At 50.7% G+C, this 25844-nt stretch overlaps 1 protein-coding gene across 3 annotated transcripts in view; it reads left to right on the top strand.

The window, feature by feature from the left end:
- The window catches only part of CUBN (cubilin), a 170670-nt gene that overhangs the window by 98027 nt on the left and 46799 nt on the right, over nucleotides 1-25844 (top strand). For all 3 annotated transcript variants that reach the window (XM_068146386.1, XM_068146387.1, XM_068146384.1), the window contains exons 39-53: nucleotides 617-806; nucleotides 2996-3193; nucleotides 3469-3615; nucleotides 4468-4658; nucleotides 4936-5119; nucleotides 7386-7560; nucleotides 8593-8771; nucleotides 10279-10488; nucleotides 10775-10915; nucleotides 12539-12720; nucleotides 14904-15075; nucleotides 15993-16199; nucleotides 19970-20119; nucleotides 21756-21877; nucleotides 24457-24682. In XM_068146386.1, the coding sequence (XP_068002487.1) occupies nucleotides 617-806; nucleotides 2996-3193; nucleotides 3469-3615; nucleotides 4468-4658; nucleotides 4936-5119; nucleotides 7386-7560; nucleotides 8593-8771; nucleotides 10279-10488; nucleotides 10775-10915; nucleotides 12539-12720; nucleotides 14904-15075; nucleotides 15993-16199; nucleotides 19970-20119; nucleotides 21756-21877; nucleotides 24457-24682 (2674 nt within the window). The remainder of the gene's footprint in view (nucleotides 1-616; nucleotides 807-2995; nucleotides 3194-3468; nucleotides 3616-4467; nucleotides 4659-4935; nucleotides 5120-7385; nucleotides 7561-8592; nucleotides 8772-10278; nucleotides 10489-10774; nucleotides 10916-12538; nucleotides 12721-14903; nucleotides 15076-15992; nucleotides 16200-19969; nucleotides 20120-21755; nucleotides 21878-24456; nucleotides 24683-25844) is intronic.

The raw sequence follows: 25844 nt of genomic DNA, 5'->3' as shown, positions 1-25844 counted from the left end.
AGGATCTGAAGGGGGCTACAGGAAGGCTGGAGAGGGACTGCTCAGGATCTCAGGCAGTGATAGGACTAGGGGGAATGGAATGAAGCTGGAGGTGGGGAGATTCAGGCTAGAGGGGAGGAGGAAGTTCTTCCCCATGAGAGAGGTGAAGCCCTGGAATGGGTTGTCCAGGGAGGTGGTTGGGGCCCTGTCCCTGGAGGTGTTTAAGCCCAGGCTGGATGAGGCTGTGGCCAGGCTGATCTAGTGTGGGGTGTCCCTGCCCATGGCAGGGGGGTTGGAACTCGATGATCCCTGTGGTCCCTTCCAACCCTGACTGATACTATGATACTATGAAAAAGATTTTGTTCCCCCTGCAGGTAGCTTTTGTGAGAATCAGTCTCTGGACTGTTTTAGGGTGGGAGGTCAGCTCCTGTCCCCAGAGAGCAGCCCTGTGGTGGGCACTGAGCTGTTGCCGAGAGCTTCTGTGGACGAGATTCTGGTCTGGTTTTTGTAAGAGAGGTCTCCCTCCCACTGGGATTTGCTGAAAGATCCTTCACTCATTTCTCCTTGGAAAGCTGCTGAGCATGTGTTGGGTGCAGCCCATGTGTGAGCAGTGGCCCCATTCTCCCTGTCTCTGCAGGTGTACGACGGGCCCAGCGTTCACGCTCGCTCTGTGGCCACCTACTGCGGTGCAGACCTTGCTTCTTTCGTGTCCTCTGGCAGCTCCATCACAATCCAGTTCCAGTCAGATTCATCAGTCACTGGAAAAGGCTTTCTTTTGGAGTGGTCTGCAGTGGATGCTCCTGCTGTTACAGCAGCCCTTGCTAGAGGTGGGTTTCCAGGGGCTTGCCTGTTACTGAGCCTTCTTCAAGCCCTCCAACTTCTGCACAACAGAAAGCCAAAGCTGTTACCAGAGTGCAGGCTTCCACTGGAACTTCCACTGGTTGGACAACTCCTGGGAACCTCAGGAAGTTCAACAGGAGCAAGTGCAGGATTCTGCACCTGGGCTGAAACAATCATCACTACCAATACAGACCAGGGGAGGAGGTGATAGAAAGCAGCCCTGAGGAAAAGGACTTGGGGGTGGTGATGGATGAGAAGCTGGACAGCAGCAGGCAGTGTGAGCTTGCAGCACAGAAAACCAATGGCAGCCTGGGCTGCATCCAAAGCAGTGTTGCCAGCAGAGACAGAGAGGTGATTCTGCCACTTTGCTCTGGTGAGATCTCACCTGCAGTACTGTGTACAGGTCTGGAGCCCTCAATGTAGAAAGGACATGCAGCTGATGGAGAGGGTCCAGAGGAGGCCACAGAAATGATCAGGAGGTTGGAGCAGCTCTACTATGAGGACAGACTGAGGGAGCTGGAAGTGTTCAGCCTGGAGAAGAGGAGGCTTCAGGGACAGCTAATAGCAGCCTGCCAGTACCTGAAGGGGCTACAAGAAGGCTGTAGAGGGACTGTTTGCAGAGGCCTGCAGGGACAGGACCAGGGGCAATGGCTTCAAGCTAGAGCAGAGCAGATTGAGATTGGATGTGAGGAACAAGTTCTGCAGCAGGAGGGTGGTGGAACACTGGCACAGGTTGCCCAGGGAGGTGGTTGGGGCCTCTCCGTGGAGCTACTCAAGGTGAGGCTGGACAGGGCTCTGGGCAACCTGATCTAGTGGAGGATGTCCCTGCTGACTGCAGTGGGGCTGTACTGGATGAGCTTTGGAGGTCCCCTCCAACCCAGAGCATTCTGTGATTCTATGACTATCAGACAGTCTGCTTTACAGTGGCTCACAAATGAGCATGCTGCTAGGGGCTGTGGCTACAAGTGCTTCATGAAAGCTAAATGTTTTATGTGCTTTCATCACCCCTGCATCCTGCTTGCAATGCCATTCTCCAGGGCTGGGGGCTTCAACTACCTCCCTGGAGGTTAACCACTCTTAAATCACTGGCCACTGAGATATGAAATGTCTCACCACAATCCATCTCATATCCATAAATCAAGAGAATATGCTCAGTGTGATCAGGTACCTCTGACAAACAGCTCCTGCAAGGGTGAGGGATATGCTGCTTCTGCCACTGTTGTCTCTAAGCAGGTTCAGTGAGAGAAAGTTCAGACTAACTGGGACATAGTGCATTGTCTTCCTTCTAAACCTGGGGGCAGAGGGACTGAGGATCCCTGGGCTCTGCAGGAGAGCAGCATAATGTGATGGGTTGAAAGGGAGACCTCATGACTCTACAGCTCCCTGAAAGGAGGTTGTGGAGAGGTTGGTGCTGGTCTCTTCTCACAGGTAATCAGTGACAGAACAAGAGGGAATGGCCTCAAGCTGCAGCAAGGCAGGGTTAGACTGGACAGTAGGAAACATTTGTTCCCAGCCAGAATGCTCAGAGATTGGCAGAGGCTGCCCAGGGAGGTGGTGGAGTCCCCAACCCTGGCTGTGTTTAAAGGTGGTTTGGATGTGGTGCTTGGAGCTATGGTTTAGGGGTGACCCTTGCAGAGTAGGGTCAGTGGTTGGACTTGGTGATCCCAGAGGGTTTTCCAGCCTGAATCGTTGTGTGATGTTGTGAAGTGCCCTGCTGCAGAGTTGCAGGATGCAATGCATCTATGTGCTGGCCACTGAGCCACTGTATATCCCAGCAAGGGCTGCAGCTTGACCTGAACCTATAGCCCCAAGATATGAAGAGTGGAGGAAGAGAAGGAGTTCAGTTTCAGGAGGGTCTAAACTGCTTCAGTATGCACCATGCCTTCCTGACATGCAGCCTGTGTTACTCTGTGCTGGATGCCCCCAGGTCTTTTGCCAGGGATTCCTCATGGTGACACAGGTCACATCATCGCTGCCCCTGGCAGCAGAGTGACATCCTTATGGCTCAGGATGTTCAGGCTTTGTACTCCCAGTTCAAACTGAAGCAATGCATTCCTGTGGCTGCAGACATCCTCACTGTACCCCACCCTGCTGCATTCTGGGCTTGCCACCTCGGTGGCATGAGAGGAGTGCTCAGTTCCACCGCGGGATGCTTGTGTCTCCTTGTGCGTGACAGGTGCCTGTGGAGGGGCTGTGACAGCTGCAGAGACACCTTCACCCCTCTTCTCCCCGGGCTGGCCCAGCAACTACAGAAATTTCGATGACTGCATGTGGCTTATCAGAGCTCCTGGCTCCACGGTGGAGTTGAATATCCTGGCCCTAGACATAGAATCCCACAGCTCATGCGACTACGACAGACTTGTTATCCGCGACGGTGAGAAGCCAGTCTTAAGCCAGTCTTGCCTTGCCTGATCAGCACCCAGAACTATCCACTGAGCTTAAGCCACCCAGCTAGCAGAGGGAGCGTGCTGTTCTGCTACAGAAAGCTGGCAAAGTCTAGCTAAGTACTTGGTGGGCTCTATAAATGTTTCTCATTCTGTAAAGGGTTAAAGATCTTGAGAAGCACCTGCCTGAAACTGAGCCACAGCAGCCACCAGGCAGGTGTGAGCTGGTTTGGTTTAACACTGGTGTGCTTTCTTTTGCTCTCAGGAGACACTAGCCTCTCTCCAGTGCTGGCCACTCTGTGTGGCCGAGAGCCTCCTGGGCCGATAAGGTCAAGTGGAGAGGAGATGTTCCTTCACTTCGTGGCTGACGCCAGTGTGACTGGAGCTGGCTTTAATGCCTCTTACCACGCAAGTAAGACTTGTTCCTCTTCTCCCCTACATAAATGCCTGCCTTGATGCTAGCCATGGGCTAAGAAAAGACAAGGCTCTGGCATTTTAACCAGCTGTCTGCACTCTCTCTAATTAATCCCACAGACCAATTATTCCCATCTCATGAATATGCATTACTAAAGGTCTGACTCTGTCAAGGTGAAATTCTCCCAGCCATAGAACACAGCAAGGTTTGATTGAACCAGGCCAGTCACTTGTTAGGAGTAAGAAAAGTGCCCAAGTTTCTGAAAGCTCAGCTGAAGGGTGGGAGAATACTCAGCTAAGAGAGGGAAATGAATGGCTCAAAGCACAGACACAGACCAGAGACACAGAAGCAGGAAGCTGTGTAAGTTCCAGAGGGAACGTCGGCAGTTTCCAGCAGCACTCCTCCCACATGCACCCAAGGCTGATAATAGGTTCCTGAATGGATTGAGGCACAAAGAAGGTGTCAAGACAGCAGTGGGCAGCCAGGGGAAGATCTGCCTGGCAGCTGGAGCAGGTGACAGTGGTTTGCTCCACAGCTAGAAGCAATGCTCTCAGCATATGCTGATGCTGTTGGAGCTCCTTGGCATAGCTGCCTGCTCACTCTGCTTTTAGTCTGAGAACCAACTCTCTCTGGCAAGATGTTTGGTGTGTGCCACCTTGCAGTCTGCCAGCTTGTGCTGGGAGATCACTTCTTGTGTGCACTGCTCCATGCCCCACCACTCTTCATAAACCTGCTTCAGCACTGGCTTTTCCCTCTCAGCCCTTGCTCTCGGGACAGGCTTTACTCTAGATCAGTATATGAATGGTTGCTGGTAATATCTTTTTCTTTGCTTCATCTCCTTTTTCTCAGGTTGTGGAGGCTACTTGCACACAAGCAGGGGTGTGATAACATCCCCCAACTACCCTCAAGACTATGCTCCCAATCTGAATTGCTCCTGGCGTGTGGTGGTGGCCTCTGGCTTCATCATTGCTGTCCATTTTGAACAGCCTTTCCAGGTTGAGAGTGAGGATACTTCCTGCAGCCTTGGGGACTATGTAGAGGTGAGGTTATTGCCTAGGTCACCAAATCCTTAAAGCTACTGAATCTTCCAGATTTCAGTGCCACTAAAGCAGCTCAGGTTACCAGGGGATGGGACTAACAAAGAGAAAGACAAAGGATTATTTCTCTCTCTGTCTCTCTCTCATTTATTGCTGTGCATTAATTAATCACTGGGTTACAGTTTCCCCCCTCAGCTGGAAGCACTGGGATGGTGTGCACTGGAAGTTTACATTCCAGGGCTGTCTCCTTCAGTGACAATAGCAATTTCTCTTCCTCTAGCTGAAAAATGGGTTAGATCATGCTGCCCCACCTTTGGTGTCCAGAGGAGGGAATGGACGTGTCTGTGGCAGCAGCCCCATCTCTACCATGCACACCACAGACAATCAGCTGTTTGTCCACTTCAGTTCTGACAGCAGGAACGAGGGGCAAGGATTCAAGCTGACATACGAGGCCAAGAGTCTAGGTAAGTCTAGGGAACAAAACTGAATTCTGCAGCAAGGTCCCATGTCCTTCTCAGCACACACAGTCTGACCCTGCTCTCAGGTCTCTCCTTTATAAAGAGAGCCAGCTCCAGGCCTCAGTGCTGAAGAGATTAAAGTGAAAGAAACCCAACAAAAGCCAAACCCAAAAGAAAACACCAAACCAAGCAAAGGTCAAAATCCATACAGGAAAGGGAGACCCCCTGGAAACAGGAACACTATTTTGAACATGGAGTACCCAGCACAAGTGCTGAATGATGGCAGCCATCACCTAGGCTGCTGTGTCTAGCAAGGGGTAATACTTCTCACAAGCTTTGCTCTCAGCTGAGAAATAAAACATTGTCAGAGCTGACAGCTCTTGACAGGGTGAAAAACATAGAGGCTCAGGTCCCAGGCTAGATCAGGTACTTGGCATTTGTAATTACTCCACTGCACTCCTGACATGAGCTGCTTGGAGCACACCCTGTTAAACACTGTGGCTTGACAGAACTAAGGCAACCTGTCCATCTACTCCAATGTTTAAGTGCTTGTTTCCTGCCTGCTTTTCCCTGCTGCCATGTAGTTAGGGAACCTGGGGGTTCTAACTGACAAGCAGCTGAATATGAGTCAGCAGCGTGCCCAGGTGGCTCTGTTTTTCAGTGCTGCTGCTAATACTGTACTAAGCTCCTACCCCATGCAGTATCTGGTGAAGCTAAGCCTTCAGTGGCATCCTGGCTGCATTAGAAATGCTGTGCCCAGCAGCAGCAGGGAGGGGATTGTCCTCCTGTACTCAGCTCTGGTGAGGCCACACCTGCAGTGTTGTGTCCAGTTCTGGGCACCTCAGTACCAGAGAGCTGTGGAGGTGCTGGAGCCAGGGCAGAGGAGGGCAAGGAAGCTGGGAAGGGCCTAGAGAATAAATCTTGTGAGGAGAGACTGAAGGAGCTGGGGATGGTTAGTTTGGCTGAGGGGAGACCTCCTGGCTGTCTACAGCTGTCTGAAAGAAGTTGTGGAGAGCTTGGTGCTGGTCTCTTCTCCCAGTGATAGAACAAGAGGGAATGGCCTCAGGCTGCAGCAGGGCAGGGTTAGACTGGATAGTAGGAAACATTTGTTCCAGCAAGAGTGGTCAGACGTTGTCAGAGGCTGCCCAGGGAGGTGGTGGAGTCCCCAAGCCTGGAGGTGTTTAAAGGTGGTTTGGATGTGGTGCTTGGGGCTATGGTTTAGGGGGGAGCCTTGCAGAGTAGAGTCAATGGTTGGACTTGATCCCAGGGGGCTTTTCCAGCCTGAATGATTCTGTGATTCATTACTGTAGGAGGTTCATGAAGGGAGTGGGGGAAGCTGTACAACAGTGTTGCTACCACTTCAGCTTGGCTAAGGCCCTGTGTTAAAGCAGCACTGTTGCAGTCCAGGAGGTCCTGACAGAAAGGTTCTGATTTAAAAGTGAAGGTATTTTTGCAGGGCAGATGCTCATGTCTGCATTGCCTGGCATTGCTCACCCATTCATTGCTGTCTCAGACATTGCAGGGTTTAGAAAGCAGAAGTGGGAATGATTCACAGTCTGACTCGTAGGCTGTCTAGCTCTTGGAAATTAGGAAAGCAATAAGGTAAGAAATGTTTCCTGCTTGGTTTAGAAGCAATTGAAGGAAGATCTAATGGCAGCTTAATTCAGGGCCATGAACATTTGGAAATGCAGAGAGCTGGGGGGCAGGAGCATAGGAACATAGGATTCTACTGCATTTAAGGTAGTCTCAGGGTAAGCAGCACAATCACAGCCCCACAGAACACATCAGGCTGGAAGAGACCTCCAGGCTCAGCCAGTCCAACCTCCACCCAGCACTGCAGGCTCAGCACCAAACCATGGCCCTAAGCACCAGCTCCACACACTGCTTCAACACCTCCAGGGATGGGGACTGCAGCACTGCCCTGGCCACAACATTCCAAGGCCTCAGAAGCCTTCCAGGCAAGAAAGATTTCCTAGCAGCCAGCCTGAACCTCCTCTGGGGCAGCTTGGAGCCATTGCCTCTGCTCCTGGCCCTTGACACCCAGGAGCAGAGGCTGTCCCCTCCTCACTGCAACCTCCCTGCAGGGAGCTGCAGAGAGCAAGGAGGTCTCCCTCAGCCTCCTCTTCTCCAGCCTCAACACCCCCAGCTCCCTCAGCCCCTCCTCTAGCCCAGGGGCTCCCTTACATTAGACTAGAGTAATAACTGATATTCAGGGTGCCTCCCCCATTTCCTTAGCATGTTGTGGTTTATTGGTGATTTTTTTCTTTCCCAGCTTGTGGAGGGAATGTTTATATCACTGATTCCAGCCCCACTGGATATTTGTCTTCCCCCAACTACCCCAGCAATTATCCCCTGCATGCTGACTGTGTCTGGACCATAGCTGCTCCGAGTGGACGTGCAGTGGAGCTGCAGTTTGAAGATCAGTTCTACATTGAACCTTCACCAAAGTACACAGCCGTGCTACCTCGCCTGTGTTGTCTCAGACACTCCACTCTCACCCTTCTTTCCCTCTCATTTTCTCTAATTCCTCCCAGATTGCACTTCCAGATTTGCAACCTGAAGTGCTTAGGAAGTTTTTAAGAGAGCTCACTGAAGCTATCAGGTCACTGGTGAACACTCCTAGGACTTCTCAGAGGATAACAGAAATCAATGTAAAGGCCAGAGGGAAAGCAGCCATGGCAGGAAGTTGCTTTCTGTACAGTCTGTGCCTTGCAGGCCTTTCATGTTCATATTTTCATCATTTGACTCTCAGGCACTTTTAAATCCAGTAAGTTCCCCCCACAACAGTTTGTCTCCCTCCCCCACTGCCTGTCTGCTCATTTGCAGTGGGTCTACCTGCGTTGCACCCCTTGTCTGAAGCATAAAAGAAGGCCTCATTTACAGATGATGTAACTTTGTTGATTTGGGGCTGGACCCCTGGACAGCACAGGTGAGCCTCACCTGTGAGACCACATCCAGAACATACAGTGCAGGATGGAGACTTTCAAAGGAGCCTTTTCTCTCTGGCTTCCCAGGACACTGCACCACTCTGAAGGCACTGCTGTTAGTTAGGACATTTGGGGGCTTTCTGTGCCCACCTAAACAAGCCCTGAGATTTGAGTTTTAATTCCCTTCACCTATCTTGCAGCTGCTCCTTAATTCAGAAGTCATCAGCCATCGATGAGGCTTGAGAGGCAGTGTCTGCTGAATCTGAATCCTGCCAGGAAAGCATTAGAGATGGTCCCAGCTCCTTTAGCAGTGCTGTGTCAGCCCTCCCCAGGACCTGCTTCTGATCTGATCATCAGCTGGGCATGGGATGAACCTTTCTTAATGTTTTGATTCTAATCTTCCATAACTGTGATTGATTATGAATTTGTTGATTCTGCCCTGATCACACTGCATGGAACTGATCTAATTCACTACAGCTTCAAGGCTTTGTGCCATGAAATGACTTCAAACCACTGCTGCTGTAATCTGAAGAGAAAACTCTCTCCTCTCAGCTGCACTTCCAGTTACCTGGAGCTGCGCAACGGTGCCGACTCCACTGCCCCTGTCATGGCCAAGCTCTGTGGAGGTTTGATGCCAGGCTCACAGCGATCCTCAGGAGCTGTCATGTACCTGAGGTTCAGGTCTGACAGCAGTGTCACCAACGTGGGGTTCAAAGCCAACTACTCCATAGGTAATGTTTGCATTTAGCAATTCCCCTGGCTTTAGGCAGCGTTTTGGTCTCCAGTGTTAGGCTTTTGTAGCTGGGCTTGGATGATGCTTAGGAGATGGACTGACAGATATGTGCCTCTTCCAGTTAGCTAAGGCATCAGAATCATCAGAAGGGTTAGCTTCAGCATGCTCTGCTCCCAGCAAGAGGTGAAAGTCATGGCGAAGGGAATAGTGGGAACAAAGCCTGGATAACCTCTTGGCAAAGGCAGCTGTCAAAGGGGCAGTTAGAGAAAGGCCAGTGTGGGTAGCCAGGTAATGCATGCAAAATGAGTGTCACTTTCCTGAGCAGGAGCCTAAAGGACAATGCAGAGATCAGCTGAGAGCTGGCAGGAGAAGAACTAAACTAGGAGCTGCTCTATGTAAATGTAAATCAGTCTGTAATAACAATGCTGCCCTTGCACCCTGGGCTGAAAAAGGAGAGCACAGTGAGGACCAGTAGTTGTCAGCCAGGAAGAGACAAGCCATTTGCTCTCAAGCTGCAAAAACTGGTTTGGAAAGCACTGGGGGAGTTTTAAAAGTAAATTGAAAACAGTCTGAGGCGCCGGTGTCACCCCTCCAGGGCAGTCAAGCACTGTTCTACTGCTTTGCACAGAGTGTTACTGGTGTGTTCAGTCTCAAGCACTCAACAGTTTGCTGTTGCATATCTGAGGGTGAAAACTGAAGAAACTTGCAAGATAACATTGTTAGTACTTGAAGCCACAGGATATGCTTACCCATAAGATTCACAGTACCTCAGCTGTATGCCAGACATCCTGGAATCACTCAGAAGAACAGAGGGGATGAACAGAGCTGGTATTGCCACACAAAGCTTGGAACCAGCAGACAGGCAGAACATGCTGCCAAAGCCTGTAAATTCCACCTGGGAATACAATTTGCAGTAAGCCTTAGTGTTCTGAACTGATGCTTGCAGGTACCACAGAGAAATGAGAGAGAGACAATGACAAATAAAGGACTCTTTCCCAGAGCGGGCAGTGCTCCCTTTCCAAGCCATCACAAGGAGTGGAATGTGAACAGCAAGGGACTGCAGGGAAGAGGAGTCTGAGCCATAGCTGTGGGCACAAAGCAGTGGTCAGCTTTGGTCACTCATAAACAGCTGAGGTCCACATTTAGCAGATTTCTTTGTAACTATGGGATACAGCTTTCCAGGATTGTTCTGGTAGATGTGGACATGGATAGAGGTTAGGCACAGATCTTGAAATCTGAGTTTATGCAAGTTAAGAAGAGATATGAGAGGCAGGAAGGGATGCTTGCAATAGAGGGGGGTGGGGGTGGGTGGGAAACAAACAAAATGAAACAAAAGCCTGGGTGAGTTAGGAGGAGAATGTGGAGGACTATCTGCTGGCAGGCAATTGTGCTTGATTAACACAGGTAGAGAAAAGTCAGTGGTGCCTAAGCTTTAAGGCTGTTCAGGAGAAAGGTCACATCCCTGATGTCCCTCAGTCAAACAAGTGATGTTCTTCCTTCTGCAGCTCCCTGTGGCGGGACAGTGGTAGGACAAACTGGCATCATCGAAAGCCTGGGGTACCCTGAGCAGCAGTATCCAGACAACCTGCTGTGTGAATGGCTTCTGCAGGGTCCCAGGGGCCACTATCTTACCATCAGACTGGAAGGCCTAGACGTCCAAAACTCCTCTGACTGCACAAATGACTTTGTGGAGATCCGAGAATACAACGCTTCTGGTTTGAGAGCTATTTCTGTGCTTCTCTCCCCTTCCCCTGTGCTATCAAACCTCACCAGGGTTGCTGAAGGCATTTCCCTCTGGGTACAGAATGAGCCTTTTCCATGTGCAATGTTCTGTCTGCCTTGCTTGCTGAAGCAAAGGCAGGCACACAAAGCCCCTTCTGTTTCAGCAGTAACTTGATGTGACTGGCCTCCTCCTGCCTCTCTTGTTGAAATGGAGAGTGATCCTTCAGGGTAACTATCAATCATACATTGGCATCATCTTCCTCTGCTTGATTTTGGCAGGAAATGTGTTGGGCAGGTACTGTGGCAACACTCTCCCTGATGCTGTGGACACCTCTGACAGCTTTGCTTATGTCAAGTTTGCCACTGATGGATCAGTCAGAGCCGGAGGATTCAGGCTGCGCTTCGACTCCAGCACTGAAGGTTGGGATTGCAGGGTTCCAGTTTCTTTCAGGGAATCAGCAAAGAGCACACACTAGCAGCATGTGTTGTGGATCACTTCTTGGAATGCTCTTCTGTATTTGCCCCTCAGTTTGAACTGTGGGCCAAGTCTGAATAGAGCTCTGTTATCATTACTTAGCCAGGCTGAAGCTTCGAGAGGTAAGCAGTCTCCTGCTACAATGGATGCTGCCATCAGTGGAAGGTCACACAGTGAGGAGCACTCTCCCACACCATTTTTTCCCAGTAACCAGGCCAGGGACACTGTAACATACCTTCCCCCAATCCTCTTGATGAGGAGGAAAGCAAAGAAATGCTGTGATGCTTTGTGTTATTCTGTCCCTCTGGGGTGAGTGCTGTTCTTAAATCTCCCTAAGCCAGAGGGTTTTTAACCAGCAAGTTTGAAGCAGAATCACAGGACTGCAGAACCAGTGAGGCTGGAAGGGACCTCTGGAGATGATACTCAGGCAGGGTTGGGCAGAGGAAGTTTCCTCAGACTGTGGCCAGTCAGGAAATGAGACCCAAAACATCTCAGGATAGCCTATTCAAGGTTGTATTCAGCAGCCCTCAGGGTGAAAGATGTTGTCATATGCTCAGGTGGAATTTCATGGGTTCTGCTTTGTGCCCTTTGCCTCTCCTGAGCACAATGACTTCCAAGAGCTGCTCTGTCAGGACACAGGACACAGACCTGTTGCTGCTTCACTCTTCTCTTTCACGTTCTTTAGTGCCCATGCAATGCCTGTCCTGCCAAAATATGGGTACTTGAAAAGAAATTCTTTGTGCTAATGGCCTTGGAAAACATCCTGACAACTGTTCTTAACTTCTTCCAGCTTATTTAAAAGCTCAGCTGAAAGCTTTCTTATTCTTTGTGTTTGGGAGTTTGCTTCCCCTCTCTGTTATTTTAGCAAAGAGCTTTATTCCACTCCCAGGACCCTGATAGACAACCAGAGAAGAGAAACTGTGTTAGCAAAACTGGAATGCAGGTGGATACACAGCTTGGGCTGTTCCACAGGGGGCTGTGAAGATGAGGAAAGGAACTAAACCTCCCACTGCAGGCTGTTAAACTCTATTAAGAGGCAAGCAACTGTAAGCTGGGAGATGTGCACCATCAGCAATCACATGCACTCCATACCCAGAACACAACTTGGTATTTGTAACAAAGTTAGGAAAGCCACAAAATAACTGTACTGGGAAAGTGGTGCTTAAGATCCCTGGCAGACTTTTGCCTGGCACTGCTGACCAGCAGAGGAACCCCCAGCCTGTCCTCAGTGCCCACTGCTGCATCCCGCTCGCTCCGTGCAGCTCTGCCCTCTCATTGGAGAGGCAGAAGGTGAGGGCTGGTGTCGCTGGTTATCAAACCTGGGGGTAACTCAGCCTTCTGAAGCCTGGCATGAGCCCTTCAGGGAAGGGCTGGAAGGAGCTGCTGGGGTCAATGAGGGCTGAGTGGTGCAGGCTGGCAGGAGCTGAGCTGTGTGACAAACATCTGGGCAGGACAGGCAGGTCAAAGCCGCCCCTCAGGAGCAGTTCCTCATGCACTATGAAGGTTTGCTTTTGCTGTAACCCTCTAAGCAATGGTTTAAGGAGTGTCTCACCGCTTGGGTGTTTCAGAATGTGGTGGGGATCTTACTGGCCCTGTTGGAACCTTCACCTCTCCCAACTACCCCAACCACTACCCACACAACCGCGTGTGTGAGTGGCGGATCGCGGTGGGCGAAGGCCGGCGCGTGGCTCTGACCTTCCATGACCTGCAGACTGAAGAACACTGGAGGTGCTCAGCAGATTACGTGGCTGTGAGTAGGCTGTGAAGGCAGGAAACACTTTTCCTGACCTCTTTGTGGAGCACTGATGGATATAAGACAATGGTGACATTTCTGGGTCTACATCTGGTTTCAAGACAAATCGTAGTTTCACCTGGGGAAAATGGTTACGGGAGAGAAAGTTCTCTCTGTAGGGTGTCCGAACTCATCTGCAGCCAAAACCTGCAGGCCAAGAGAGGGGGTTCTGACCCTTAGCTTTGCTCTTGGGAGATCCCATCTCAAATACTGCATTCAGTTGTGGTGTCCCCAGCATAAGAAGAACACAGAACTGTTGCAGTGAGTCCAGAGGAGGTCACAAAGGTGATCCAAGGGCTGGAGCACCTCTGCTGTGAGGACAGGCTGAGGGAGGTGGGGGTGTTCAGCCTGGAGAGGAGAAGACTTTGGGGGGACCTTAGATGTGCTTTCCAATAGCTGAAGGGATCCTACAGGAAGGCTGCAGAGAGACTTTTCTTGACAGGGCAATGGGGAATAATTTGGAGCTGAGGCAGAGCAGGGTTAGACTGGAGCTGAGGGAGAAGTTCTTCAGTGTGAGGGTGCTGAGACTCTGGAACAGGCTGCCCAGGGAGGCTGTGGCTGCCTTCTCCCTGGAGGTGCTCAAGGCCAGGCTGGATGAGGCCTTGAGCAGCTGAGTCTGGTTGAGACCATGGCAGCAGGGTTGGAGGAGATGATCTTGGAGGTCCCTTCCAAGCTCAGCCATTCTATGATCTGCTTGGTTTAGAGCATGGACATTTTTCAGTTGTGGTCCAGCCAGAGACTTGAAGAAAGAACTGGAACTGGTTCTTTAGTGGTTATGGAAAAAGTTCTGGTGTTTTGGAAAGCTTTCCATGTCTCTGTGCATACAAAATCCCTTCCTCTTTTGACTTTGGAACTTGTTACTGCTCTTGTTACTTATTATTGTCACTGGAAAGAGGAAAAGGAAAAGAAAAAGAAGGAAAAGGAAGAAAAGGAAAATAAAAAGATAGAGATTGCAACAAGCAGCTACTACTGTGTTGAACCTTGCATGTTCTGAAGGCAAGGGAGTCCCCAGGAAGTTCTGCCTGTTTATCAGCCCCATGGGTATTTTTGCCATGGTTAGTCCAGACTTTTGGTTATTTAATACCAAAAACCAAACCAAAACCAAACCAAATCAACCAACCAAGAAGCAAACCAAACCAAAGCAAACCCAAAACCTAAAAGCCTGCAGAACTGGTTCTGGTCAGATGTACAAATGCCTCCAGAAACTGCAGGAATGGAAGCTGCAGCTCAGCTTCCCATGGGCTGAGCGTAGCAGTGTGGGGAGCAGCCAGCGGCAGCATGGTCAGAGACGTGCGGGGGTGAGGGGGCTCTCCCTTGGGGTTTGTAGATGATCTTCCCCTTCTTTTCCTTCACAGATAGAGATAGACCGGGGGGAGTTGGCTTTTAATTGAGTAATGAAGCAATGATCTCTTAAAGGAAGATCTGTGCTGCCAGCTTTTGTGCCTCCAGCACTCTAAGGTAGTCCAAATCTCAGCGGGAAACATGGTTCCAGCCTCGCTTGTGCTGCGGAGAGAGCAGCAGAAAGCAGCAAATTAACTCCTAGGCAAAAGACTTGTGGAAGACACTGCAAAATGCATCTGGATCATCACAAAGTGGAACATTTGAACTCAAAAATCCCCACCAGCACCAAGGGGTTTGAAGGAGATTTTTGCTAGAGCTGCTGGGGGCTTTAGCAGGGCTGCAGAGACGATTGTTTGAAAGGCAATGAACAGAGCCGTGGCTGGCATTAGGGAGTGACTGAAGATAGCAGTGTTGAGCAAACCCACAGGCACTGTCCCAGACAAACTGCTTCAACCCCTGGGATTTTTGGGTTTGGTTTTGCTTGGGGTTGGGTTTTTTGGTTGGTTGGTTGTTTTTGTGAAAAAAAAAGAAGAAGAAGGAAAGAGAGAGAGAGGCAAAGCTTGGCTTGCTTGGGTGTTCTCTGCCCAAATGAGCAAAGCATCTTTGCTGTTTTCCTCCAAAGCCTCATCTCCTCAGGTCGCTGGAAGCCTGTTCCAAAGTTTTGAGTAGATTTGGGAATTACCTTGCTGTGAGGGACATCAGTGAATCCTGTATCAAAGATGTGAAGCACTGTGAAATGATACAGGAGGCGCCTGTAGGACTCTGTTTTGATCTTATGAGAGTTTATTGTGCCCCTACAGGTTTACAATGGCCTCAGACAGAGCTCCCCCCGCCTGGCCAAGCTGTGTGGTGAGGTAAATCCAGGCACCCAGGTGAAATCCTCTGGAAACACAATGAAAGTCATTTTGGTGACAGACATGTCCCAAGCCACCAGAGGCTTCAGTGCCTCGTACACATCTGGGGAAGAAGCAGGTAAGGAGCGGGGCTGAGGTTGGCCTTTGGTGAGGCATTTCATAGCTAAAGTACTGCCACTTGGACGAGCAACCAGCCTCCAGGGCCTTTGTTTGTCTTTTCCCTCTCTGTGGTGGGAGTAGCTCACATCTTTAAAGAGCTGAAAGGATGTGCAGAAGTGGAGGGCCTGGGGGAGTTACAGACTTTATGTGCCTGTTGTGTCAAAATTCAAAGGAGAACAACCACCTCTGCTATGGATCACGACTGATTCATGGGTTTGCACTTTGTCTTGAGAAAGAGATGGTCTGAAGTGGCCTCATTCCCTGAGGAGACTCAAAAAACACAGTGCCATAGAAAACTTGAATAATTCAAGTGCCTCCTTATTACTCAGGGGAGCAATGAATTTGGTGGAGCTTGTGAAAGAGAGCAGCTAACCTACTTTTGCAAGCACAGCCTCCAGAGAGCAGGCAGCTGGCAGAGGCTTAATACTACAGCACTGAGTCTTCCACATTTGATTTTCTCCCTCCCCCCTGCCAAGCATCCTCCTGTAGGAAGAGTGCACTGCTCTTGAGGGTGTGTTGCAGAACAGTCTCAAGTCTAGAGTGAGGCAATCAGTAGGACTGAGCCATAGTGAACTGGAGCTGCAGCAGGACTCTATCCAAATGCTAACCCATGCTGGTTGTACTGATGGTGCTGCAGGAATGTTTGATACCATGCAGAACTCTTTCTTTGCTTTCCATGAATGGTTTTAGGCTTGCCAGTCAGTGCTGGAGGATTCTCTTGTAAAGAGCAGTAAATGATGAACAAGGGAAAGGTTTTGCTCTAAGCAGCACCTGTGCTCACTGACCTCAGCACAGCAGAGTACACAGGGGCAAGAATTCTTCCTGCAAGAGTTGTTCCCATTTGAAAGAAAGAAATACTCTTTTTTCCCCTTGCAGTTTGTGGTGGAACCCTCAGGGGATATGCAGGAGGGAACTTCTCCTCCCCTGGTCACGATGGTGTCAGCAATTACACAAGTAACTTGAACTGTGAGTGGACCATTGCCAACCCCTGGCACTACAACTCCTCCATCTATATCTCCTTTGAGGATTTCCACCTGGAGCACCACCAGGCCTGCCAGTATGACCACCTGGAGCTGCGAATAGGTTTGTGTGCTCAGCCCAGCCATCTTCTGCAGCTCTCTTCAGACATGTTTGCAGAGTGCCTGCTGTGATCCCTTCTCACTCTTCTCCAGGCTGAAGGCCCAGGTCTCTCAGCCTCTCCTCGTAAGATCGCTGCTGCAGTCCCCTCAGCATCTTTGTGGCTCTGCCCTGCACTCTCTCCATTAGACCCCTGCCCCTCTTGAACCCTGGGGGCCTGGAACTGGACACAATGCTCCAGGTGCAGCCTCACCAGGGCAGAGTAGAGGGGAAGGAGAACCTCCCTTGTCCAGTTGGGCACACTCTTTTTGATGCACCCCAGCGCACCATTGGCCTCTTGGCTACAAGGACACACTGCTGGCTCATGGTGAACTTGCTGTCCACCAGGCCTCCCAGGTCCCTCTCCATGGAACTGCATTCCAGCAGCTCAAACCCCTCACCTGCACTGGTGTAAACTCTACATTTGCCCTTGTTGAACTTCATGAGGCTCCCCTCCACCCAGCTCTCCAGCCTGGCCAGGTCTCACTGGATGGCAGCACAGCCTCTGGGTGTCAGCCACTCCTCCCAGTTTGGTATCATCAGCAGACTGGCTGAGATACACTCTGTGCATTCATCCAGGTCATTGGTGAAGATGTTGAACAGGACTGGACCCAGCACAGACCACTAGCTGCTGGCTTCCAAGTACACTGCTGCTCATGACCCTCTGGGCTCTGTTCAGCCAGGTCTCCACCACCTCACTGCCCACTCTTCTAACCCACACTTCCTGAGCTTGCCTATGGGGATGTTGTAGGGGACAGTGTCCAAAGCCCTGCTGAAGTTAAGGCAGACAACATCCACTGCCCTCCACTCCTCTACCCAGCTGGTCACACCATCCTAGAGGGCTCTCAGATTGGTCAAGCATGATTTCCCCTTTCTTTCCCTGCTCCTGAAGTGTCCCCAGGGAGAGGAGCAGAGTAAAGAATGCTTCAATTATTCATAGCCTCTGGGTTGCATACTCATGCCTCATTTCTGTACTCTCTAAGACAATTCCCTGTAAACAAATCCACATTTCCTGTGAGTCTGCACCACACAACACTGATTGAAGCACTGACAAGGAGAACAGCCCCAGGATTAATACACAATGGTATCTCCATCTCTCAGCATCAGGAGCTGACTGGAAGAACCAGCAACTGGAAATGTCATAGAAAGCCACTGTGGTGGAAAGCCCAGTGTGGTATGAAGGTTCCAGCTGTCCTCTTCACTGAGGAACTGCATCTGTCAGCCCTGGAGAGCAGGCTCTCATTTAGCAGAAAATGGTTTCTGAAAGGTCAGGGGCAGGGCTGAGAGCAGGAATCTGCTAGATCCTTATTTGTATTCCCTAGGCTGAGAGCTCTTGGTTGTACAGCAAAGGCTTGTCCTGTGCAGAGCCAAAGCTTGCCGAGCTGCTCAGCCTGAGAATCAGCCCCGTGTGTGCACTGGGGCTGGGCAACACCAGAGCTCAGAGGAAGCCACAACAGAACATACCTGCTCTGGTGCTCACTGCCCACTGCTCTCACTGCAGTGAGAACCTCAGGCCTCCAGGCAAAAGAAAGAGAAAAATGTGGACTTGCTTTGCTCTGCACAGTCTGTCACCTAAGCTGCAGTGTTCATTTTGGCCATACCAACAGTCTTCATTCAGCTCCTTGACCAGTCTGATGGCCCAGGTCAGCAGTTTGTGCAGACAAATGAGCACTGAGATGCAGACAGTGCAGAACAGCACTAAACTCTGACCCAGAACAACACTAAACTCTGACCCAGCACAGCCAGCGTGGGACTAGAGAAAGGCCAATACAGCAGTGAGACACTGGAGGGCCCCCAGTGAGGCTGAGATGTCTGCAGTTCTTGTGTTACCCACACAACACAATGGCACTGGGTGGGAGAAGGCAGCAGAGCTGACTTTGTACATTCAGTGGAGAAACACTGAATCTAAAAGGAGAAAGCATTTCAAATTGCTTGGGGTAAGATGTTGCATTACCTTATTAAATTGTCAGGCACCAAGATGCTCCAGGGGAGCTGTAAGTTGGACGTTAGAAGAAACTTCTTCTCTGAAAAAGTTCTCAAGCGCTGGCCCAGGCTGCCCAGGGAGGTGGCAGAATCCCCATCCCTGGAGGTGTCTCCAAGAGGCAGAGAGGTGGTGCTGAGGGCCGTGGGTTAGCACCAGCCCTGGCAGAGCTAGGTTGGACAGGGCGAGCTGAAAGGGCTTTTCCAGCGGCAGCCACTCTGCGGCTCTGTGCAGGCAGTGTGGTGGCAGAGCTGAGCATGTTGTTACAGGGCAATGCCCTCCTGACTTGGGGCTTTTGTGGAAGTGACTGAGCTTGGGTTTCAGACCACTCCCTTCAGCCTGAACCAAATCCTGCAGCGCAACCTTGCTGTTTACGTTTTGTCAGCAGTCCAGGTCCCTGGCCAGCTGGCCATGGTGTGTGTCTGTTTTCCCCTGCAGAGGCCGAGCAGCCTGGCTCACAGCTGTCACAGCCACCTCATAAGAAGTGCAGAAAAGGAACAGTGCACTTCACCTTTTCATGGCCAGGGTCTGGTGAGAGCCTTCTCCTTGTACAGTCAGGATCATTTGTAATGCACGTTACCGAGACAGGCTCAGGCAATTCTCTGCCTAGCTGCCCTGAACAGAATGTTATTGTAGGGCACCTTGCAGCCTGTGCTTCAGGCATTTCAAATCATGGCTGGGTCACTCTATGTGACAAAAAGATGAAGTTACTCAGGCACTTTACATGGAATAACTGTGAAAGGCTTTGAAGCCTGCCCAAAGGCTAGGCTCTCCCTCTTGCCCTACAAGAAGAGCTGGAACTAGGAGTTGGGTTTGAATGGGGACTTCTCAGAGCAGCAGGCTGCTGCTGCTACAAAAGCAACCCTAGGAGTGTCCCTGCCTGGATGTTATGAAGAGCACTTTACATTTAGTTTCCTTCTCCTGACAATATATCAGTAATGCACAGAAACTGATTTCACAGCATCACAGAACTGTAGGGGTTGGAAGGGACCTCAAAGGATCACCCAGTCCACCCCCCCTGACAGATCACCCACAGCAGGTCACACATCCAGGTGGGTTTGGAAGTCTCCAGAGAAGGAGACTCCACAATGTCTCTGGGCAGCACTTTCCACTGTTTTGTCACCCTCACAGTGAAAAGGTTTTTCCTCTTACCATCATGGTGGATAAGAGCTTACACCACCATGAGCAAACATTGCCATGGCCTGTGTTGTGCTTTCCTTTTCACTTGGAGTCACGTGAGCAGCTGCTGGCCTTTTTTGCCATACAAAGCCAGGATGTTGAGCTGCCTGGGAAAGAGATGCCCACTACTACTGCAGCAGTGACAGCTTGCTGATGGATGAGGCACATCCCTATGAGGAGGAAAACTTAAAATCCCCCCTGACTTTAATGAGGATGTCACAAATAGGCTCAACAGGCTTCCATGCCAGCAGGTCCTATCCCATCTCTTCCCACTCTACTACAGATGTGTGAGGGCATGTTCAGAGTTTATGGGCCTGATGGGTGCAGGAAAATGTGCAGGGGAAGGAGTCCAAGGTAGTAAATGGGTGGATAACACAGCTGTGGAGAAAGCTTCCTTGTGGTGGAGAGTTAGATCCCAGTGATGAGCTGCAGCACTCTATCTACACCCCTCACACACAACCAGTTCTTAAGTCTGACCTGGACTTCTCTGTGATTTCTAGTGGAAAACGAAGTGCAGGCTTGCTCTGCATGCCTTTGCAGCATGTAGAACAGTGTGGGTTTTTCTTTCTTTACTCAGGGGATGCTGATGGAGAGCTGATAGCCAAACTTTGTGGTCAGGCTGCACCATCTGTACCACTAGTCATAGCTGCCCCCCAGGTCTGGGTGCACTTTGTGAGCGACGAAAGCGCAGAAGATAAAGGATTCCTGGCCCACTACACCTTTGAAGGTAAGGTGCTTGCTAGGCTGTGGCCCTTGGTGACTGAGGGGAATGCTGCCATTTGTTAGGCACGCGATGGGATCAGCTCTCAGAGAGGTCCTCCAAAGGGCCTGCCACTATTTATATCCATCTAAGACCAGCATATGAAATTTCAGATTGATTTCTGCTGACTGTTTCCATTGCCCAGGCTGCATGTGGAGATTTTGCAATGCAGTGCAACACTCAGAGCAGCTGCTTGCTCTTGGGAATGGGGATGTGACAGGTAGCAGCAGCCAAGTTTGACTGGCCTCAAGCAGGCCCCCAGAGTGCCGGCATGGCTGAGCTGCACTCTGCTGCTTGAACTTCTGCACTGATTTTGAAATCCTCTTCAAGCCATATCAGGGAGAATGATGCCACTTTGCCATCTCTGTGCCTGTCCTCCTGCCACTGCTGAACATTGCCTTCTTGCTTCCACACACATCAGTAAGCTCTGGGCCCGTGCTGGTCCCAGAATGGGTCTAGCTTGCTTAGGAGTCTGAGATAAACAAATGGAAGATAAGGTGGAAGAGGGAGGTGTAACTGTCAGCTGACAAGGGTTTTGCAGAGCTGTATTGCAGAGCTGTATTGCAGAGCTGTACTGCAGAGCTGTGTTGCAGAGCTGTACTGCAGAGCTGTACTGCAGAGCTGTATTGCAGAGCTGTATTGCAGAGCTGTACTGCAGAGCTGTATTGCAGAGCTGTATTGCAGAGCTGTACTGCAGAGCTGTATTGCAGAGCTGTGTTGCAGAGCTGTATTGCAGAGCTGTATTGCAGAGCTGTACTGCAGAGCTGTATTGCAGAGCTGTACTGCAGAGCTGTATTGCAGAGCTGTACTTCAGAGCTGTACTGCAGAGCTGTACTGCAGAGCTGTATTGCAGAGCTGTATTGCAGAGCTGTATTGCAGAGCTGTACTGCAGAGCTGTACTGCAGAGCTGTGTTGCAGAGCTGTGTTGCAGAGCTGTATTGCAGAGCTGTATTGCAGAGCTGTACTGCAGAGCTGTACTGCAGAGCTGTATTGCAGAGCTGTACTGCAGAGCTGTATTGCAGAGCTGTACTGCAGAGCTGTACTGCAGAGCTGTATTGCAGAGCTGTATTGCAGAGCTGTATTGCAGAGCTGTACTGCAGAGCTGTACTGCAGAGCTGTGTTGCAGAGCTGTGTTGCAGAGCTGTACTGCAGAGCTGTACTGCAGAGCTGTGTTGCAGAGCTGTATTGCAGAGCTGTACTGCAGAGCTGTACTGCAGAGCTGTACTGCAGAGCTGTATTGCAGAGCTGTACTGCAGAGCTGTATTGCAGAGCTGTACTGCAGAGCTGTACTGCAGAGCTGTATTGCAGAGCTGTACTGCAGAGCTGTATTGCAGAGCTGTACTGCAGAGCTGTACTGCAGAGCTGTACTGCAGAGCTGTACTGCAGAGCTGTATTGCAGAGCTATAGTAAGTATCAGAGTAAATGCAAATTTCCAAGGTGATTGCATCTCTTTACTCACTGCTCAAAGATGTTAGGCCTTGCCTTTTCCCAGGGAAGCTGTCGCTGTGTCAGTCTAACTTATAGTCTAGGACTAATACAAGCTGAATAATCTTCCCCTCTCTTGATAGTGCTCAGTGCTGAAAATGTTGCTTCCTTTCTCCAGCCTGTGGTGGTATACAGTCAGGTGAAGGTGGAGTCATCTCAAGTCCTAACTACCCAGAGCCTTACAACAATCTGAATCACTGCTCCTGGCTGTTGGAAGCCCCCGAAGGTGAAACCATCACTGTGAGTAACACAGTGCCATGAGTGTGTGCACAGCTGGCACTACCAGAACCCCCTCCTGAGTCTGGAGGAGCAGGTTTGAGCCTATTTGGAAAATCAGAGATGTGGAGGAGTTCCCTGAAGAAGAGAGGGAAATGAAGGTCACACAGCCAAACTGATGGTGCTCTCGAAAAGCAGAAGGGTCCCTGTGTGACTTGACTTCAGAACACAGCACCAACCTCTCCTGTAAACAATGACTCTTGTTTAGGGAACTAAGATCCCTCACATTATTATCATCAGCCAGGCTCCAGCTGATACAGTTATGTCCTCCTTGTACCCAAACAAGCCTCAGTCCTGCTTGGGATCTCCTGTGGTTGCTTTGCTGAGGAAGACTTTCTGGTCTCTGTGGTGACATTAGGAAGAAATTCTTGACAGTGAGGGTAGGGAGACTCTGGCACAGGTTACCCAGGGAGGCTGTGGATGCTCCCTCTCTGGGGGTGTCCAAGGCCAGGCTGGATGAGGCCTTGAGCAACCTGGGCTGATGAGAGGTCTCCCTGGCCATGGCAGGGGCTTGGAACTGAATGATCTTCAAGGTCCCTTCCAACCCAAACTACTCTATGATTCTGTGATTAGATGTGAATGGATATTCTCACCACCATGAGAATAAAGGCAAGTGTGACGATTTTTCATCTCTGCAGGGAAGTTACAAGCCAATAGGAAGTTACTTTGGTGTCTTAGTGGTTAGTCTGGAACATAATATGAGGGCTGATACAAATGACATCAATGAGATGCCACTCTTACTTCCCAAGAGCTGGTAAGGCTGCCCCAGGTGCTACTTATGTGAGCCAAGCTGTTGAGACACCACTTTAAGCTTCTTTACAACCAAGCAGTGCTGAACTTCACTAACTGAACTATTTGGCTGATCACAGAATCATTGAACCATAGAAGAGTTTGGAATGGAAGAGACATTATTGCTCTCCTACTCCAATGGATACCTCTCAAACAAGGCCCCATCCAACCCGGCCTTGGACATCTCCAGGGAGGTTCCCTCCACAACCCCTCTGGACAACCCATTCCAGAGTCTTGTAGTGAAGAGTTCCTTGCTGAGATCCCAATCTAAAGCTATTCTCCTTCAATTTCAATCCATTTCCCTTTGTCCCATGGGTGGACACTCTTGCAAAAAGTCTCTCTGCAGCCTTCCTGCAGGATCCTTCAGGTCCTGGCAGGCAGCTCTAAGGTCCCCCTGGAGTCTTCTCTTCTCCAGGCTGAACACTCCCAGCTCCCTCAGCCTGTGCTCACAGCAGAGCTGCTCCAGCCCCTGGATCATCTTTGTGATCCAACAGGTCCAGTCTGAGATCCAGCCCAGAGCAGCATCTGAAAGCAATTCTGTGAAAACACATTGCAGATTTCCATGGAATGCCTGTCCTTGACTTCCCTGTGGTGTTCTCCTGATTAGCAGCTGCAGAGGTGGTCCTGAGAAATGCAGACACACAGCCCTGACCATCCTGCTGCACCATGCTGTGACCACTGCAGGAAGGGCAGGAACAGCTCGGTAGAACACCTAGTTTGCATTGAGCAGAACTAATTTCAGTCAGAATGAAGTCAATTCCTATTTCAAAAGCACAAAGCAGCAGGCTCCTGAGTGCAAGCAGAGCAACCTTTTCCAGCACAAGCTGCCAGTTGCAGTTGCTGGTGAAGTTCCAACCTGGAACCACTTGAGCTACATTTGCATTTAGTCTGCCTCAGATAGAATTCTTTGGAAACAAAGAGGCACAGGAGTTAGAGGGAGAAGTCATGTGCTTTGGGTGGGGGTTGGATTTCTTTGGTTGGAGAGGGGTTGGTGGTGGGTTTTGTGCTTTTTTGATGGTTGGGTTGGGTTGGGTTGGGTTGGGTTTGGCTGGTTTGAGTTGTTGGGGTTTGCTAAACTTTCCTCCAAAGATCCCAATCCTGGAACTAGCTAAAAGTCCACTTAATGGAGGAGGGCCAGGCTCCCATCAGTCTACATTAATATTTGAGCATCAGCTGCTCCAGGAGTCACTGGCTCAGCAGGCTAATTCTATGAACTGAAAGTCCCACCTGTATTCATACCCTTCCAAGGAGAAATGGCATCAGTGTGGGAGGGGCAGGAGCTGCCTGCTCAGCCCAGGCTGTTTACAGGATGCAGCCAGGCCCACAGAAGCAGCCATGCAGCTCTTTAATGACAACCAGGATTGTTTTAGCAGCTGCTAAGTGTTCTGATTTGAAATGATGATGAGCAGAAGCAGCAAACCTTCCTTCTTACCTAGCTGCTTATGCTTGTTTGGATGTCAGATTCCATGGCAAGAGCCTAGATAGCAGGGCAGTGGCTCCAGGCAGCTTTGAAGCAGGTATCTGGGTTCCTGTGTATAAGCCCCAGTAGTGCCAGTTTTCAACCTGTGCACTCCTCTTCCTTTCCTGTGTTCATGCTAAGTGGTTGCTGTTGCTCACAGTGGCAATGCTGGCAGGAAAACATCAAGGTGAAGTGGAGGTTGTAAGGATGTCCCCAGGACAGGGGTGGAATGGTTCCAACTCCTTTGTGGGGGTGGCTGCTGCTAGCTCCTGACTGCCACTTTTGTGTGTTGCAGCTTACTTTTACAGCCTTCCAGGTTGAAAATCACTCTCTTTGCAAGTGGGACTCTGTTACCATCCTGAATGGGGGCTCTCCTGGCTCTCCTGTCATAGGGAAGTACTGTGGAAACACATCCCCTGGCACTATTCGCTCTGGTTCCAGTAAGCTGCTCATCATCTTTAACTCTGACCACTCAGTTCAAGGAGGTGGCTTTTATGCCACCTGGACAGCAGAATCTCTAGGTAAGAGAAAAAAGACCACTTTTGGCAGGTCTGACATAGCAGTCTGTCATGCCTAGGCAGCACTTTCCAACTGCAAAATAGAATCATAGAATCAATAAGGTTGGAAGAGACCTTAAAGACCACCAGGTCCAACCTGTCACCCAAGACCTCCTGACTACTAAACCATGGCACCAAGTGCCACATCCAATCCCCTCTTGAACACCTCCAGGGATGGGGACTCCACCACCTCCCTGGGCAGCACATTCCAGCAGCTAACAACTCTCTCTGTGAAGAACTTTCCCCTCGCCTCCAGCCTAAACCTCCCCTGCCACAGCTTGAGACTGTGTCCTCTTGTTCTGGTGCTGGTTGCCTGGGAGAAGAGACCAACCCCTTCCTGGCTACAACCTCCCTTCAGGTAGTTGTAGAGAGCAATGAGGTCTCCCCTGAGCCTCCTCTTCTCCAGGCTAAGCAACCCCAGCTCCCTCAGCTTCTCCTCACAGGGCTGTGCTCCAGACCCCTCCCCAGCTCTGTTGCCCTTCTCTGGACACCTTCCAGCATCTCAACATCTTTCCTAACCTGAGGAGCCCAGAACTGGACACAGGACTCAAGGTGTGGCCTAACCAGTGCAGTGTACAGGGGCAGAATGACCTCCCTGCTCCTGCTGGCCACACTCTTCCTGATGCAGGCCAGGATGCCATTGGCCTTCTTGGCCCCCTGGGGCACACTGCTGGCTCATGTTCAGCTGCTATCAACCAGTACCCCCAGGTCCCTCTCTCTGCCTGGCTGCTCTCAGCCACTCTGACCCCAGCCTGTAGCACTGCCTGGGGTTGCTGTGGCCAAAGTGCAGCACCTGGCACTTGGATGTGGTCAATCTCCTGCCCATCTGTCCAGCCTGTCAAGGTCCCTCTGCAGAGATCTCCAACCCTCTAGCAGATCAACTCCTGCCCCCAGCTTGCTGTCATCTGCAAATTTACTGCTGATGGACTCAATGCCCTCATCCAGATCATCAATAAAGATATTGAACAGGCTGGGGCCCAGCACTGCTCCCTGGGGCACACCACTGGGGCCTGGCTGCCAGCTGGCTGTGGCACCATTCACCACCACTCTCTGGGCTCAGCCTCCAGCCAGTTCCTAACCCAGCTCAGAGAGCTGCTGTCCAAGCCAGGGGCTGACAGCTTGGCCA

This window comes from Melanerpes formicivorus, unplaced genomic scaffold, assembly GCF_026170545.1.
Source record: "Melanerpes formicivorus ecotype bairdi unplaced genomic scaffold, bMelFor1.0.p_v2 SCAF_13, whole genome shotgun sequence".
Taxonomy (NCBI): Eukaryota; Metazoa; Chordata; class Aves; order Piciformes; family Picidae; genus Melanerpes; species Melanerpes formicivorus.
This window is presented reverse-complemented; position numbering and strand designations above follow the sequence as displayed.